Here is a 16,894-nt window from a genome sequence, read left to right as displayed (position 1 = left end):
GTCTTACAGTGTATCATGAAAATTTTATTTCCTACATAGATAACGCTCAATAGCAAGAATCAATCAATGAGTGTTTCGATCTATCTACGAGGATTGTTGAACTAAAGTAATTCTTCATTACTTTGAGGCGTGAGAAGCTTCTTTCACCAGATTACACAATTACGGCTAATGCATAATGCCGTTTTTATTTATCGCCCGTAAGATTGGCGTTTTCCATATTGAATGACACCCCAAAATGACAATTTTTGTCTATATATTTCATGAGATTTGTTTGAGTTTTCAAAAGATTTTTAATAATTTCCGGAGATTTCCATGACTTTTTAAAATATATTTTGCAATTTTAGGAGATTTACAGGAGCTCCTGGTAAATCAGGCGGCCGCGAGAAATCTGTTATAAGTTATAAAATGGTTTAATTTAATAATTTGCACATAGAATTAGTGCGGGTCCTATGAAAGTGTGGGGCCCACTGCAGTCGGATAGGTTGCTGTGGCCTATGGCCGGCCCTGCAAAATAGCGGCGTAATCTACGCCGCCGGTCGACTAGTTCAGAATATTAAAACAACGTTTAAAACAAATATCCAGCGGTTGTAAGTAGATGACATATCTCTCTAGCACTCTAGACTTTATAGAACATGCGTTTATATTGCAGTGTTTCACTACACTCAGCCCTAATCTTCGGAATCGAAGACATTGCCATCATTATTATCAGTGTTTTTTTTTTTTTTTTGTGATAGCACGCACCGGTACGGCGTACCGGCACCTTTTTCAAAGTGGGGAAAAAATATTACTTTTCTTGTGTTTTATCGTTTATTATTAATTTATTAGTACCGGTAGTTCAAAAGTTAGGCAATACATCACTGAGTACCGGTACCTATTTTTTTTTACAAAAAAAAAAGCACTGATTATTATTATTATATTGCAGAAATGGAGATTTTTTTAATGCTATAAACTGTATGGAGCGAACTATTGACGAATGTAAATATGCAACAACAGATGAAGCCCAGGACGTTCGAACTATGATAAATATAGAGCGTGCTAGGAACACCATCCAATATTTCTGTACACACTTTAAAGGTAAGCTAGAACTAGACTATAATCGGTGACTTGTTTGTTTTTTAACTGCCCAACACCGCAGAGATCTTGTAGCATGTTTCCTTGTGCCAGTAGCGGCCTTTGGGGGTGGCAAGTGGGGCAATCGCCCTAGGCCCCGCACCTGAGGGGGGCCCCACGATCGGAGATTTCATTGTCATAGCCAGCTTCAAAAACCAGATTAGTTCTCATAAACTTGGATATTTGATACGATATGATTAGATATGATTCGAATTACTATGTAAGCTCTTAACAAGATATTTTTGGTTTCAAATACCGTTCAGTTTCGGTAAAGACAACACCTTATGACTTGCCGATTCTAAGAGGCTATCAAAATAAAAACGCGGGAGTATTTTTTTGTCATAATTTTTTTAAAACCCTTCCCGAAAGTCGGATCTACGAAAGTCATTGAAATGAACTACTGTAGCTCCTAGCTCACACTTTAGACCAAAGGCCAGAGTATTGTGCGTTCCTTGTCAATTGTTTGGCACGAGAGCTACTGGAGGTCAATTAACAAACAAAGGCTACTGCGACTGGAAGCATCTTTGTAATAAACTTGAGCAGTTCGATGTTTTTGTAAATCACGTTAAGTGTGTGTCCACGTTGTTGGATTGAGCTCTGAGAATGTCCAATGGTATCACAATGGATAAAATGATGCTAGAACTAATTACAAAAGAAAAACTTCATTGGCGAGCAGTCTTAACAAGAAGCATTTCGTTAAACTATATGTGCATGCTGGCCAAATTCGACGTAACCATCTTAGACTTATTAAAAACGCCGAGGCTCACGGTTATTACTTCGGACATAGGATTCAAAACAAGCTTGTGGAACTGATGGTATCAGAAGTAAAAGGGAATATTATTGATAAAACCAATCAAGAAGCAGATATCTCTTATATCATGTGGACGTATCAGATAGAGACGTTAAGGTGAAGAACATTTCATCGAATTTCTAGATGTTGACAACTCATCAGGAAAGATTTTGTCAGAGGCTCTTCTCACCGTGCTGGAGAACCTTGGTCTGGACATCGCCAATTGTCGTGGCCAGGGATAGGACAATGGTGCGAACATAAAGGGAAAGCACCAAGGATTTAAAGGCGCACATTGTTCACATTAACAGTCAAGCATTTTACACTCCGTGCGGCTGTCATAACCTGAAATTAGTTTTAGGAGACATGGCTAAATGTAACTCTCAAGAGTGACGTGTTTTTGATCTCATACAGAGAATCTATAAAAGTTTGGCTACGTCGTCTGAAAAATTTTGGAAGAAGCCTTGCCTTTTATAACAACAAAGTCACTGGCATAAACAAGGTGGAAGTGCCGCCTCGAAAGTTATAAATAAAGCACTACTCTATAGAACGAAAGAATTCGGAGAGGCACTGTTGACTGTCGCTGACCCCGCAAATACTCCAGTGGTGAAAAATGAAGCCGAATGTCTAGCGAACTATGAACAAGGAAGTTTCGAGCTTATTCTCGGTTTAATCCTATACTTTGATATTTTAATGGTTATGAATACTGTCAGCTAAACTTTGCAATTTGCTGACATTAAACTCGATGAGGCAATACAGCAAGTCTAAGGCCTTTTTGCACTTTTTCGATTTCTCTGGTTCACTAATCACAGCAAAGGAAATTGCTTCCAAATTAAACGATGATCTGAAATTCAAGGAACAAAGAGTCAGACGAAAGATATAAAAACAATTTGATTAAGAGAGTAATGTCGAATCAACATTTTCGCCAACAGCGTTAGAGGAACACGAGCCCGGTAGCGTTATGTGGTACAATATATATGGGGTCCCGCATATGACACTCGCCCAGGGCTCCGCGCACTGCTAGGGCCGCCTCTGCCTTGTGCGATAATTCAGCAGTGAAATGATGTCTCTCCGTCATAATCCCCCCCACCAATAATATGTTCATTCATTTCAGTGTACGAAAGACATTGGCAGTGTATAACTGGTCACCATGAAGAGGTGACCCAATGTGCAGGGCCCTCTACAGCTCTTTTTCAAACCCAGATGGAGGCAACATCCAACAAGGATTCCCAGACCTTTCAATGCAGGTTAGTTACATAGATAGTTTGTAACAAGTACCGGTATTTAGAAGGACAAACGCATTCATACGTGGCACCAGTTTTAAAATGGCCGACAATAATTAACTTAGTACAAAGAACAGATTCAAACACCAATGCAAACATTGCCTCCAGTGTTTGCTGCACTGACTCTAGCGCAACTTTTTTCCACAGCATTGTTTAATTAAGAAGTTAAACTAAATCTTATGTAATCTTATCATTGAATACATAAGATCCAGTGAAACTAAACCTTCTATTCTCCATTCTTTCAGATTAAGCTCCTCCATCTTAGATTGTAATTTAAAAGTGTTGAGAGACCAGTGCTCCAGTGAAGCTGTAGACTTTGTACAAACTGTTATGGAAGGATTTCAACCATCCTTTTGTGCCTCACTCAACACTGGCAAATCCTCTGGAACTTATGGCCTGGTGAAGGATGAGAACAAAGCACAAAACATTGGTCCAAGCAGTTTCTTGCTGCTCTTCATTGTCATCTACTGGACCATTGCAACTTAAAGGGGGGGAAACTCCAAGAACAAACAAATAAGTGGATGGGGAAGTTTGTTATATGTAGCCTAGTTTTCAGTTTATCTTGAGTGAAGTCTCAACAATTTTCCAGTTTTTGTTATCAATAAAAAAAAAATATATTGTAGAGAAAACATATAAAGATGAACAGAGAATTTGTGTCTAGAATGATATTGAGTACTGAAAAAAAAAATTATCTGGATAAAAAACAACTTCCCAGTGGGCAAGTTCTTGTCAGCTTCACAAGTAGTCTTCAAAAGAATTAGTTTTTAAAGGTGTACTACTGTTCTGTCCATTGATGCAGTGTTATGATGCTATACATCTCCAGTGACAACCACCTTACAGAGAAGCACCCATGCATGATTTAGTTTCCAATAATAATAATAATAATCAGACATTTGAGGCTTGATACATTCCCATAGACATTTTACAATGTGTTATTTCAGTAACACAGCCTACATTAAGGTTCATATACCAAAAAAAACTTTTTTTAAAAAGATATATATTCCTATATTCTTTGCCCAATTATCTACACTGTCTACCATTATGCAATCAATTTAAATTATGTTGTTTTCTTTTAAATATTACTCTCCCTTTGCAATTTGAGTTTTTTTGTTTTGTTGTTGTGTTGTGATAAATTATGAACTTACATTTGAGAATTGTTTCATTAGGATTTTTAAATGATTAATTTGTGATAAGTAGGCATGACACCATCTTATAAATTATCTGGCAAAAAAAAAAAGTCAATTTTGGGGATATAATAATATCAATGAAGCCAAGAATCATCCAAATGGATATCAAACATTTGTAAATGTTGCTTAGTAAATTGTAATATTTCATACTTCTTTAAATTTAAGCATTAGATTTTTTAGCCAATGAGCTAGATTATGTACTATTTTTAATTTGGTAATAAATATTTTGTGAATAAACATTTCTTTGTTATATGAATATCAAAGTCACAGACCAATGAACTTGCCATTAAGGGTAAGATAACTCTGCAGTAAATAATATATTTTTAAGAGGCGCAGTGGCTTAGCGGTAAAGCGCTTGGCTTCCGAACCTGAGACCGGGGTTCGAATCCTGGTGAAGATTGGGATTTTTTATTTCGGATCTACGGGCGTTTCTGAGTCCACCAAGCTCTAATGGATACCTGACATTAGTTGGGGAAAAGTAAAGGTGGTTGGTCGTTGTGCTGGCCACATGACAACCTCGTTAACCGTAGGCCACAGAAAAAGTTGTCCTTTACATCATCTGCCCTATAGACCACAAGGTCTGAAAGGGGAACTTTACCTTACTCTTTAAATAATATATTTTGAGATTCATTTCATTTCTTTAATTTGTACAATACTGAATGGTTTACATGTGAACAAGTCAAACCCACTTAGTTTCTAAATTCTGAGCATAAAAAAGGTTTTGACAAGCATATTTTCTAATACTGTACGTTTCATATTTTTTAAACAATCGTGAAAATCTTTTCAAATGTAGAAACATAAAATATTTTTTGTTGTTTTCCAAAACTGAGACATTTGTACTAGAACACCAAAAGCTTAAGATGCATTCATTAGGATTTATACAACAGAAGCAAAGACTAGAATAAAATGCTTTAATGATATCTATGTACAATGATAATCATTATGACATGGTGCAAACATTTTTGACACCTGCTTTTTATCAGAACAAAAATAAAATGAAGTCATAGTTTGAGTCAATAGATTTCCAGGACCAGAGCCAATACAAATAATACAAGTTGTACATCCACAATATGTGGTGGTTGCTTTTTTATATATAGATATATAAATGTCAATTAATAACCATTTATTTCAATGAAAACAAGACTCCCAGCCCAGATCACCTACATAGTCCATCCCATTGACTCCCAGCCCAGATCACCTACATAGTCCATCCCATTGACTCCCAGCCCAGATCACCTACATAGTCCATCCCATTGACTCTCAGCCCAGATCACCTACATAGTCCATCCCATTGAGTGCAACACTAGAAAGGGGAACTAGCTGATGTTTTGTTTTCTTTATGGCCTCATGAACAAAAACATTTCATGGTCTTGAAACAATTGACAACTTTTCTGTTGATGTGATTTAAAAAAAAATAATAATAATATGTACAAAACCTATCAAATGAACCCGAATGTTATTGATATGAGTGCTGTTGTCCAAACATAGGGCTACCTTCTTGTCCACCTATAGAGCCAGGGTTGGGAAACTGTTGGCCTGACAGAGCAAGATCTTCTTCCATCATGCGATTGGCTGAAATAGAGGATATTGAAAATAGAACAATAACTATTGACAACCATTTCCTTGCATTCATTTTTTTTTACTGAATGATTAGTTAATGATGTAAGAAGCTATTGTTCAAAAGTTACTTTATTCCAGTATACTAATGTATGGTCCAAATGAAACATTGAGGATTAGGAAGTGCATCTTCTACTATTACCTTCACAACCCTGGTCACTTGGTCCCAGGAGATTTGTTAAACAGACCAAACAACACAGCGGCTTAATGTGCAATATGTTGTAAAAAAAAAGAAGTTTCTTTAAATTTACCTGGATTAAACTGCTCTGCGGTGAACCTTGTGAACATGATGCCGAAGCCTTCAATCATTGCAAGTAAAACTCCACCTAGTGAAAGATAAAAAAATACAGAAAAGAAAAAAAAAAGGGCATCACTTCAAAGTAATAGAAAAGAACAAATAAATTTTTTTTAGATGGGGCCACATTCTGTTAAAAAATATCAAATTCTGAAGTCTATAAAATCAGTATAATTAACAAAATATTTGTATTTCATCTAGTCAACCAACAAAATAAAAATCACCAGATTCAAACTGCTTTTCTAGATATTTATTGATGAACCAACCTCTATCATACTTAGAATGTCCACACACATCTAATATATAAAGCAGAAAGTAAGGCGTATGTATGTCCCCGCATAGAAATCAAAAAAGTTTCACCGATCTTGATAAAACTTGGCAGAAATGTTCCTTGGGTACTAACTTAGACCATAGTGTATGTATTGTAGCCCTAAAACAAACTTAAGACCCTCAAAAAAAAAAAAAAGTATTGTATCTTATAAATCTAGGCCATGTTTATAAGCTGTGTCTAAATGATGAGACAAGAGGAGAGATCACGCATGCGCAGAGATGAAAATCTCTAGACCTAAATTAGCTCTCATTCAAGAAAACATAATTTTGTTATTTTACACATGAACATACAAATACGTGTTTATGCATTTCATTATTTGATGCACATTAACCTTCAAATTTGATTTTACAAAACATTTTTTACATAAAATCGTTCGCTCTAAATGTAAATAGCTTTAAACGTCTTGACATACTTTTCCGTAACTTGCGGCACCATTATAAATAAAATGAAAGTCAGAAGTCATAATATTGTGCATTATAAAGGCATATTATTAAACTAATAAACTACGTACATAATACAATTTACTTTCCAATGTGTTTTTTTAAAGCATTTAAGCCTACAGTTACAGATTCGGTTTAATTTTAAGTCTTTATTTTCAATTTACTTTTTTGTTTAAGATTTACTTATGCGCATTTAGACCTATTAGCAACTTAGCTACGAAATGATGAATGAATCACGGCTAATGTATCTAGGTCAACACATTACACCTAGGTCGACACAAGCTCACATCACAGTGTTTATAGTCTTTTACTATAATAAGCTCAAAGTTTTTATTTATTGACTAGACTACTGTGGCATTCAAATTGTTTAGATTCTAAATCTAGAGCTACATGATGAATTGATTTATTTTTTAAATTATCATTTTTTTGTTCATGTCATTATTGATTATTCAAACGGAATAAATGCATGCTATTTGTAGAAAGAAAAACCAGAGCAAAGCCGGGTAAAATTAAAGCTAATATATATATATATATATATATATATATATATATCAAAGTTCATAGACCAAAGTTACTTAGAAATACATAGAATTGTGGTGTAGGCCAAATGGACCAAAAAAATTGTCTCTTATTTGCGTTGTCTCTCTTCTCCATTTTCTTATTGGTCTCTACTGTTCTGCCAAATATCCTGATATATATATTTATATGGTGCCAAAAGTGTGGACTACATGTCAGAGGAGGAGTTTGTCATGGTACCAGTCCCAACTTGGAGGTTTTTTTTAGGTGAATTTATGTATAAGAAAACTAAAACTTACCTATTATAGCAGATCCAATAATGGCGCCTGTACCATCTTAAAAAATCAATATAAAAATTTTGTTAATAACCAATACACATGTAATAAATAAGTGTAATTTAGAAACATCACATTAAATATATAACAAAAACAAAGATCAATTAAGTTTTAGAAAATAAGTGTTTACCACTTATTATAGAATAGTAAAATTATTTGTAGTTTCAAAAAATTAAATAGAAATGTCACTCATTTCTTCTTAAATACACTTAAGACATTTTGGCAATCATTTGCAATATCTACAACTTCATTTCTCATTTACTACACAATTTGAAATTAATTTTCAAGCTTCAAATCTTTCATGAATGATATTTTTTTGTTATTTTTAGTTCAAAACTTTTTACTAATTTACATCCAGGCTCTCTGCACCACATGACGCTACCAACTAGTGATGGCCTGAGAAGTTTCTGTCAGCTAAATACACTCACACTACTACCCCTGTATGCGTCACCACCAGATTTATTTAGTTGCAAAAAAAAAAAAGTTGTTTTCATTTTTGACCTTTCATTTTTATGATCCAAAAATAAGTTTTAAGTAAAAATTTGATACAAATTATCTGTATTTTAGAAACTGATAATAAACACATTTACCAGTAAAAATTACCTGTATTTTCCTTACCACATAAGTGAGCAAAGTTTTATAACAGTTTATAAAATTTAATTAAGTTATCCTGCTTGAACAAATGTAGTAAATGTTTATAATTCACATACTACTACTAGTATATTTGTTTGTATTTTTAGTTAGAAATAAGTACTTCTAACTATACAGCTGTTTGTTCATAATTTTATTGAACTTTTGCTCTTATGGAAAAGCATATAAAACTTGGCAATTTACATCTTTTCTTGTGAAAAAAAAAAAAACCAATTTGTAAAACATTTTCTGATGAAATGGCTTGTGACATACAATGGCTGCTAATGCAAATGACTAAGTTATTTCAAAAGTAATAAAAAGCACAACCAACTTACTCCTAACAGACAGAATAGCTCCTGTTAGCGCACCACTAGTTATGGAATTCCAAGGATCTTCTTTTTTTCTCAAGTAGACCATAGAACAATCAATGGCAGAAAATAATCCACCCCACACAGCAAAGTTACCTACAATAGATAAAACATTGTCAGAAACAGACAACCAAAACTGTGATAGTAAGTGTATGTGTTTTGCTAACAACCTTCAATCTTTCTCCACTGTAAGTAGTAAGTTTGGATGTTGATTTGATAAGTTTTGTAAGAATTTACCAAGATAATTAATCATACCCAAAAATCTTTCTAGTTCCTTGCGATCTGTAGGGTATGGCATGGATTGTATTGCTTCAATCTTTGAGTCATCAGGCTTTATACCACTATCTGTAATGATATGTCCTACAAACTTGACTTGTCGTACTCTTAGGCTACATTTAGATGGCTTCAGTTTGATTCCTTTCCTTCTTGCTATGTCAAGAACTTGCCTAAGTCTATCATCATGCTCTTCTATTGTTCTACCTGCTATCAGTTATTTGTCCATGTATGTCTCAACCCCTTGTATAACGTCGAAAGCTTGGTGGAAACGTTTTGCAAATACTTCTGCAGAAGAGTTTAGCCCAAATGGTAGACGAAGGAAATTGTAGCAGATTATAGACATGGTATCAACATGTGCAGTGTGTAACGAACACCAGAAGTCCCAGCAAAAGGAGCCATTGTTACCACATGATACTCCTGTACTTCCTTGGGAAAAAATTGGAGCTGATAATTTTGAGTATCTCGGTAAAAACTATTTGCTACTTGTAGATTACTATAGTAAATTTTTTGAGATAAATCTTATCCCAACACTAAAGGCTTCAGATGTGATCATACATATGAAATCACAATTTGCTCGACATGGTATTCCAAGGGAAGTAATTAGTGACAATGGACCCTCATTTGCTTGTCAAGAATTTCTGAAATTTTCTAAAAGCTGGGTATTTAAGCACATTACGTCTAGCCCCTGATTTCCACAATCTAATGGTATGGCAGAACGGGCCATACAAACAGTGAAACAGCTTCTAAATAAAGCTAGAACGTCGGGTCAAGACCCATATATGGCCCTCTTGCAATTTCGAAATGCTCCATGCCCTGATGGACCTTCACCTGCACGGCTGCTCATGGGCTGCCGTCTGAGGACAAATCTTCTGACAACAGAGGCCTATCTCAGACCTCAAATCCCAGACAAAAAAGAAAATGCTTGGAAAACAAGAAAAAGTAATCAAGCAAAATATTACAACAAAACAGTGAGGCGCACCGAGCGACCACACATTCAGCCTGGGAGCAAAGTGTGGATGCAAAAGAAGCCTAGCGATTTATGGGAACCAGCAGTGGTCATCTCAGAAGCGGAGACCCTGAGATCATACTGGGTAAAAAAAACGAATGGGATAACTTACCGAAGAAATAGAAGGATGTTAAGAGACACATGTACAAAATCAAGGGTCATGCCTGATATTTTTAAAATGGACACCCCAGAGACAGTCATTAATGGTCAAACCATACAGCCAGAGAACGTGAGCGATACAAATGTGCAACAGGAACAGACTAACACTACCAATCCGCCGCCTGTAATAACTCGATATGGTAGGCAAGTTCGGCCACCAGTACGTTACCCTGACGCAGATAATTAGATACATGTATATCTTTTTATTATTATGCAATTTGTATATAATTAATGTCTATTTGTAAACCTAGACTGTTGTTGTTTTTTTACTACACATTTTATAATTTATATTGTTACTATTGATAATATTAACAATTGAACATTCTGTCGTGCTAAACATGTATTCAGTTTACTCATTTGTTTATAGTGAGACAGAAATCATTTGTATAGTCAATTGATATCTCAAAGCTTTTAAGGAGGGAGATGTGATAGTAAGTGTATGTGTTTTGCGTATAGAGAACAAGTGGCTGGAGTAAAGAGAATAAATAAGGACGAATAAAATCATTGTGTTTATTGAAGCTCGTGTTGTTTTAGTCTATTACAAAAACAACAAAGTTACTTACAATAGATAAAACATTGTCAGAAACAGACACCTCACACTTAAAAAAACAACAACACATTTCTTATAAACATAATAAAACTGATGACATGCTGATAATGCTTTTTTTAAAATGATATTTTATGTGGTCTGACCTCCAACAACTGGAGCTCTTTCTTTCAATGTGACAAAACTGCTGATCAACCTCCTGTAGTTACCCTACAAAAATAAAAACAACATATCCTCAAAAATGGATCCTCATTCCATACCAAATTTTACATTTTCTAGAAACAACCAAACAAGTTGTAGAAACAGTATCATTAATGGGCAAAATATATTATTCAATCAGAATGTGGAAAATAGAGTTAAAGAATTTAGATTAGTCAACAATTTTTACTCTAATATGTAGTGTATTTGTATCTAATATATAAAGCAAAAAGGAAGGCGTATGTATTTCTTCCAAAACAATCAAAACAGTTTGACCAATAATGATAAAACTTGGCATAAAAGTTCCTTAGATCATGGTGGAGACCGTAGTGTATGTTTAATGTTCCTCCCACAACCGAAAGGGCCCAAAATTAAGAAAAAAAAAGTACAGAATTGTATCTCTATTAAAAAATGAAACTTATTAACATGTATGTTGTATAATAAAGTTGATAAAATGATCTCATTCAGTGGTTCTCAACTTTGTTTTTAGTTGCATGACCCTTTTTACAATTTCTCAATATGTGGCGACTTCCCAAATGTTAAGTTATCTTTTTCGCTGTTATAGACATCAATTTTCATGGGTTGATGCCTTATAAAAATATGATCTGCAATAACATGATGGCGTATTACTAATTACAAACGGATGTGCTTTTTAATAACATGGGTAAATCTTCACCATAGAAACAATATAGATATATGATTCTGCAATGGCGCTACGCTGCATTTTGCAGGAGAGTAATTTGAAATGTTACAATATGTTAATGCTTTGACGATTAAAATCATTGACATGATTTTGATTCAGTTTTTTTTATTATCTAGAATGACAATGCTAGTAATCCAAATAGTAACTACCAGTGGACATTTTTTTAGTATCAAATTTCTTTTTAGACCAAAATTTTGTTTTCCCTACGGGCCTTATGTGACCCCTGGAAAATCTTCATTTGACCCCCAAATGGGCCACGACCCACACGTTGAAAACCCCTGACCTAATTAATGGTAATGTTTTTTTTTAATTTTTATTTAGAAGAGGGGCCTAGAAGGCATATATATCTATTAAATTGGGCCCAGCAATTTGTAAGGCCAGCTCTGAGTGGCATAAACAGCTTGGCTACCTAACAAGAGTGCTTGAGTTTGAATCCTGACTCAAGCTGAGTTGTGTTTGTTGAACTCAAAAAGCACCACAGAAACTTTCATCCAAATACATAGATTCTATATCTCTATATGTTACAAAGTACATTCCATATTATGTTACAAATAGTAAAAAAAATTATATATATGTTTATATACAATATATATTATATGAAAAGGGAACTTACACTTGGAGCATTTCTGAAGCCTTTAATTCCATGAAACAGTGAACCACCAATAGCTCCCATAGAGAAGGCCCCCCCACAGTCCTCCATGATGCGCCATGGACTGGAAGAAAAAAACATTTTCATAAATGTTACAATTAAGTTTATAGTGCTAGAAGTCCATAATATAACAGGCAAAGAGACAATTGCATTATGGGCAAGATTTATTACAGCATTCAAAGAATCAAGTGAAGTGTCTAGTAATCATGTAACATGAACTGACATTGAAAACTTAAGCATTTTAATAGATTTTTTAAATTATTGAAATGTTTCTATTAACATATTAACTATATAAAAAAAAGTACTTATAATCTAAGACTCCTAATGTGATAGAAAGATCATCTAACAGGGTAATTTATATTACTCTTGTGGTTATCACCTTTTTTTTTATTTGTGTTATTAGTCAGGTGTATCAGAATAAATTATGATTACAAAGATTTAGGATGAGTGCAGTGTTTCACATGACTATGCAAACCCAATTGCAACCTGCATATTTTTAAGCTGTTGCCCTTCTGCTGTCTATTAACTCTTTCTCTCCGTAATTATTTGCCACATTCTGGTGGAATCAATGTTGGTATCGTCTGTTAGGAGAGAAAGAGTTAAAGTTTTTTTCCTATGCCTGTCTACAATTATAATGGCTTTTCTTTGGGTCTCAAATGTGTGTCCTGCAGCCTTTATAAGAGCTCTCCAACTGTCTCTTTCAGAGGCCATCTGGTGCCAGCTACTTTCCTTTATGACGGTAAGAGCAAAACGGCTCTTTATATCTAGCACTTACGGGGACAACTCTGTTACGCCATCCTCATTTAAGATCGCAAAAGAAAATCATCCCTAGCATGCGGTCATCTCCCCTGTGCGATAAGTGCCTAACCCAGCGCAGCTGTCGAATGGTACTTATTAGTGGCTTTACTCAGTTACTATCTAGATCTAGAAATGAATAATTTTTAATTTACATTATAATTATTATTTTAATGATTATTTCATCATTAAAAGTTTAACCTGTTAAACTAACTGCTTTAAAACATAGACAAGACTGCACAAGAAAATGATTCACTCTCTGAGACACTCAAACTCTAGAAAACTGTCATCTTTGCTTTTTGGGACAATTCATTGCCATCCCACATTCATTTTCAACTGTAACTTCTTCTTCTGTGTCCGAGTCTATGTTGTTCATTGTCTTTGCTTGAGTAATGCTCTATATTTTCTTTTTGCAGACTGAGGCAAAATGATTCTTCCCTTTACAAATGTGACACAATTTTTCCCAGGCCGGACATTTTTCCTAATTCATGTATTCATGATCGCCATTGCAAAATTTATGTTTTCCTTTGTCTTGGCCTCTTGTCACTGTTGATATTTCTTTCTGTATGTTGGACTTGACTTAGATGTTGATACTCTTTTAATCGTTGGTTTGTCCAGAAGTTCATTTCCTCCTTCTCTAATATCCTTCATTTGCCTTTGTTATCTTTCACTATTCTACACATATCTCTATCTATGCATTTGTGTAGAGTTAGTTTATCATCTTCCAGCAGTTTCCTCTTCAGGTGTTCATTTCTAACCACTAAGATAATTCAGTCCTTGATCAGAATATCTTCTAGTTTAAATCAAAATTGCAATTTTTTGCCTATTTCTTCACGGCAGTTATGTACCAGTTAATGTTCTCGTCCTCCACTTGTCTTCTCATATTGAAAACATTTATTATAATAATCTCTCTGTTTCGTTCGTTCTCCCGATGTAGAACTGTTAAAAACCTTATTAATTTTTTTTCAAATGAATCAAACACATCTGCTGCCTCACTCCCAATTACAATCATTATCTTATCTTATTAAATATAATACAGACATTACTTCAAAAAAGATCATTACGTCCTACGCGTCATGCATTTTAACCAATGACTTAAATTCAGCCAAGTCACTGGTTTTCCTGGATAGCTCAGGCAACCCATTCCATGCTCTAATAGCACTAGGGAAGAAGGAGTATTTGTACAAATTTGTCCTAGCATATGGGACGAGGAATGTGCCTTTATCTTTGTGTCTTTCAGAGTATTTTATTAAATTTTGTTTTTGTATTTGAAGATTATGGTTCAGTGTTTTATGTATGATTGCTACTTTACTTTTGAGTCTTCTGTCCTGAAGGCTTTCTAAATTTAGTGATTTTACTAAAGGTGTTACTCTAGTCAAATGTGAATATTCGTTTGTTATGAATCTCACTGCTCTATTTTGTGTCTTTTCTAGTTTCTTAATGTTTTCTTGAGTTGAGGGGTCCCAAACGGAGGATGCATATTCTATTATTGGCCTAACAAAGGTTAAATAACATTTTAGTTTTATGTTCTTATTTGATTTATAGAAATTTCTTTTAATAAATCCTAATGCTGTTTGATTTTTTTGTAGTTTCATCAATATGTGGATTCCAGGACAGTTTTTCATTTATTATAACACCTAGGTATTTTGCGTTTTTAGTCTGTGTTACTGGTTTGCCATGAATAAGATAAGTGGAATTAATTTGTTTTAGTTTGTTTGTTACTCTTAAAAACTGTCATTTTTCTTGGTGGAAAGACATGCTCCAATTTGATTCCCATTTCTGTAATTCATCTAATTCTCTTTGTAAAATATCTGTGTCTTGTGTTGTTTCTATTGTTCTATATATTATGCAATTGTCTGCAAATAATCTGACTTTTGTTCCTGAAGTAATGCAATTTGGTAAACCATTGATGTAAATTAAAAATAGTAGTGGACCCAAGACTGTTCCTTGAGGTACACCTGAGTTTACTGTTATCAGTGTTGATTTAGAGCCATTTATTATTACAGTTTGTTCTCTCCCTATCAGAAAATCTTTAATCCACAGATGCAGTGGACCATTAATGCCAAAATATTTTAATTTTTTAAACAAACTATGGTGGTGAACTTTGTCAAAAGCCTTAGAAAAATCTAGTAAGATAGCATCTATTTGTTTACTATTATCTAAACCTTTTGAAAAATCATCAATTAGTCCTATTAGTTGTGTTTCACATGATCTATATTTCCTAAAGCCATGTTGGTATGGTGTCAGGACATTATGTTTCTCTAAGTGGTTTATGATGTTGCTACATATGTGTTCTAGGATTTTACATGTGATGCTGGTAAGTGATACTGATCTGTAGTTTCCTGGGTCAGATTTTTTTCCTTTTTTAAATAGGGGGGTGACATTAGCTTCTTTCCAGTCCTTTGGTACTCTGCCCTGGTTAAGTGAAGCCTGAAAGAGTATTTTGAACACTGGGGCTAGCTCATTGCTTAGTTCTTTGAGTAATCTAGCTGGAATACCATCAGGTCCATTAATGTTGCTACATGTACATATCTTCTGTATCTGATGGGAGTTTTGTGGTCTTCTCTATTGGGCAAAATCTGTTAACAGTTTCCCTTTTAGCAACTGTTCTCTTATAAATATTTTTTCTAAGTTTCTCTAGATTATCGTTTACCTTTATTAATAATTAGATGTGTACACCGCTGCAACCATGTTACGATAGATATAGATACTTGAAATGAAATGACACTTTCACAATATAAACAAATAACAAGCTTCTTTAATCAGCTACCTTGGCTCACAGATAGTGTCCCCTACGAATGGGCATATAACTCTTCCTACTATATAGATCTACAATATACTTAAACTAAATGGGAGGTAATATACAATATAAAAATATTATGTGAGTTACTTCAGTTACTGAAGTGAAAGGGGTGTAAAATTTCTTCAACATAAATTTTATTTTTTATATTTCATTGATCATTGATCTATATAATCTATAACTTATAATTAATATAATTAAAATATAATTATAACTAGATTTAACTAGATCTATATATATTCTATATTCTATATCTACTTAGTATACTTAAGTATACCGTCTAATACTTCTTGAGTCTAGATGACTTCTGCGTAACTTCAGCGCAAGTCAAAAAGATCAGTATGACTATGACGAAATATAGATCTACTAACTAAGCCTGCCCTAAGCCTTTAGCGAGTCAAATTAACCTTTATCTAAAATCAGGGTACTTAGATCTAGACCTAAACATATTTTGCGTGGAGGTTTTATACTTTAATAAATAAACAATACTTTAAACAACTAATTAAATCAAGACTAGATATAGAATCTATTTATTACCATGGTTCACGTGCGTAATCCTCCATGTCCTTTAGCTTGAAAAAAAGAAAATATTCAGATGACCTCGCCTTCTATACATTAGCAACGTTTTCGATTAATAATGCCAAATCGAGATCTAGATCTAGAATTTTAACAAAAATTCGTTTCAATAACAATCTATATTTACGTTTCCTAATTCATCCAAATACAATCAATATTTTGAATATTAAAAAACTTATTTTAAAAAAAATCCAATTAAATTTATTATAGTCTATTCAAATGTATCAATGATACTATTAATAGTCTTATTTGAAAGAAAAAAACATTACAAACTGGTAATTGTTAT

General features: G+C 33.9%; 2 protein-coding genes across 4 annotated transcripts in view; one reads left to right on the top strand and one right to left on the bottom strand.

Moving 5' to 3' along the window:
• The window catches only part of LOC106072509 (uncharacterized), a 50,767-nt gene extending 46,163 nt beyond the window's left edge, over nt 1-4,604 (top strand). For both annotated transcript variants that reach the window (XM_056026787.1, XM_056026788.1), the window contains exons 4-6: nt 923-1,074; nt 3,012-3,144; nt 3,426-4,604. In XM_056026787.1, the coding sequence (XP_055882762.1) occupies nt 923-1,074; nt 3,012-3,144; nt 3,426-3,666 (526 nt within the window). In that variant the 3' untranslated portion in view covers nt 3,667-4,604. The remainder of the gene's footprint in view (nt 1-922; nt 1,075-3,011; nt 3,145-3,425) is intronic.
• A 660-nt stretch (nt 4,605-5,264) lies between these two features.
• LOC106072508 (mitochondrial import inner membrane translocase subunit Tim17-A-like) lies at nt 5,265-16,728 on the bottom strand. 2 transcript variants are annotated; one of them, XR_008777519.1, is made up of 8 exons: nt 16,570-16,728; nt 12,402-12,501; nt 11,034-11,097; nt 8,867-8,995; nt 7,866-7,901; nt 6,236-6,310; nt 5,642-5,939; nt 5,265-5,527 (listed from the first exon to the last, which is right to left on the bottom strand). XR_008777519.1 is itself a non-coding variant. In XM_013232891.2 (7 exons), the coding sequence occupies exons 1-7, from the start codon at nt 16,593-16,595 to the stop codon at nt 5,824-5,826; spliced, it is 546 nt and encodes a 181-aa protein (XP_013088345.2). In that variant the 5' UTR covers nt 16,596-16,728; the 3' UTR covers nt 5,265-5,823. The 2 variants fall into 2 exon arrangements, 1 of the variants encoding a protein (XP_013088345.2); XM_013232891.2 differs by having other exon boundaries at nt 5,265-5,939.
• Nucleotides 16,729-16,894: the final 166 nt, after the last annotated feature.

This window comes from Biomphalaria glabrata, chromosome 4 (genome assembly GCF_947242115.1).
Source record: "Biomphalaria glabrata chromosome 4, xgBioGlab47.1, whole genome shotgun sequence".
Lineage (NCBI taxonomy): Eukaryota > Metazoa > Mollusca > Gastropoda > Planorbidae > Biomphalaria > Biomphalaria glabrata.
The sequence above is the reverse complement of the archived record's forward strand: the minus strand, read 5'-3'. Positions and strand labels throughout refer to the sequence as shown.

Bases quoted from the DNA above. Each gene is read 5' to 3' on its own strand.
- LOC106072508 (XM_013232891.2), bottom strand. From the start codon at position 16,595: ATGGAGGATTACGCACGTGAACCATG. The intron at 8,996-11,033 runs GTCAGACCACAT...TATCTATTGTAG, and splicing joins AAGAGCTCCAGTTGTTGGAG to GTAACTTTGCTGTGTGGGGT. The intron at 7,902-8,866 runs GTAAGTTGGTTG...TGATTTTTTAAG, and splicing joins AGCTATTCTGTCTGTTAGGA to ATGGTACAGGCGCCATTATT.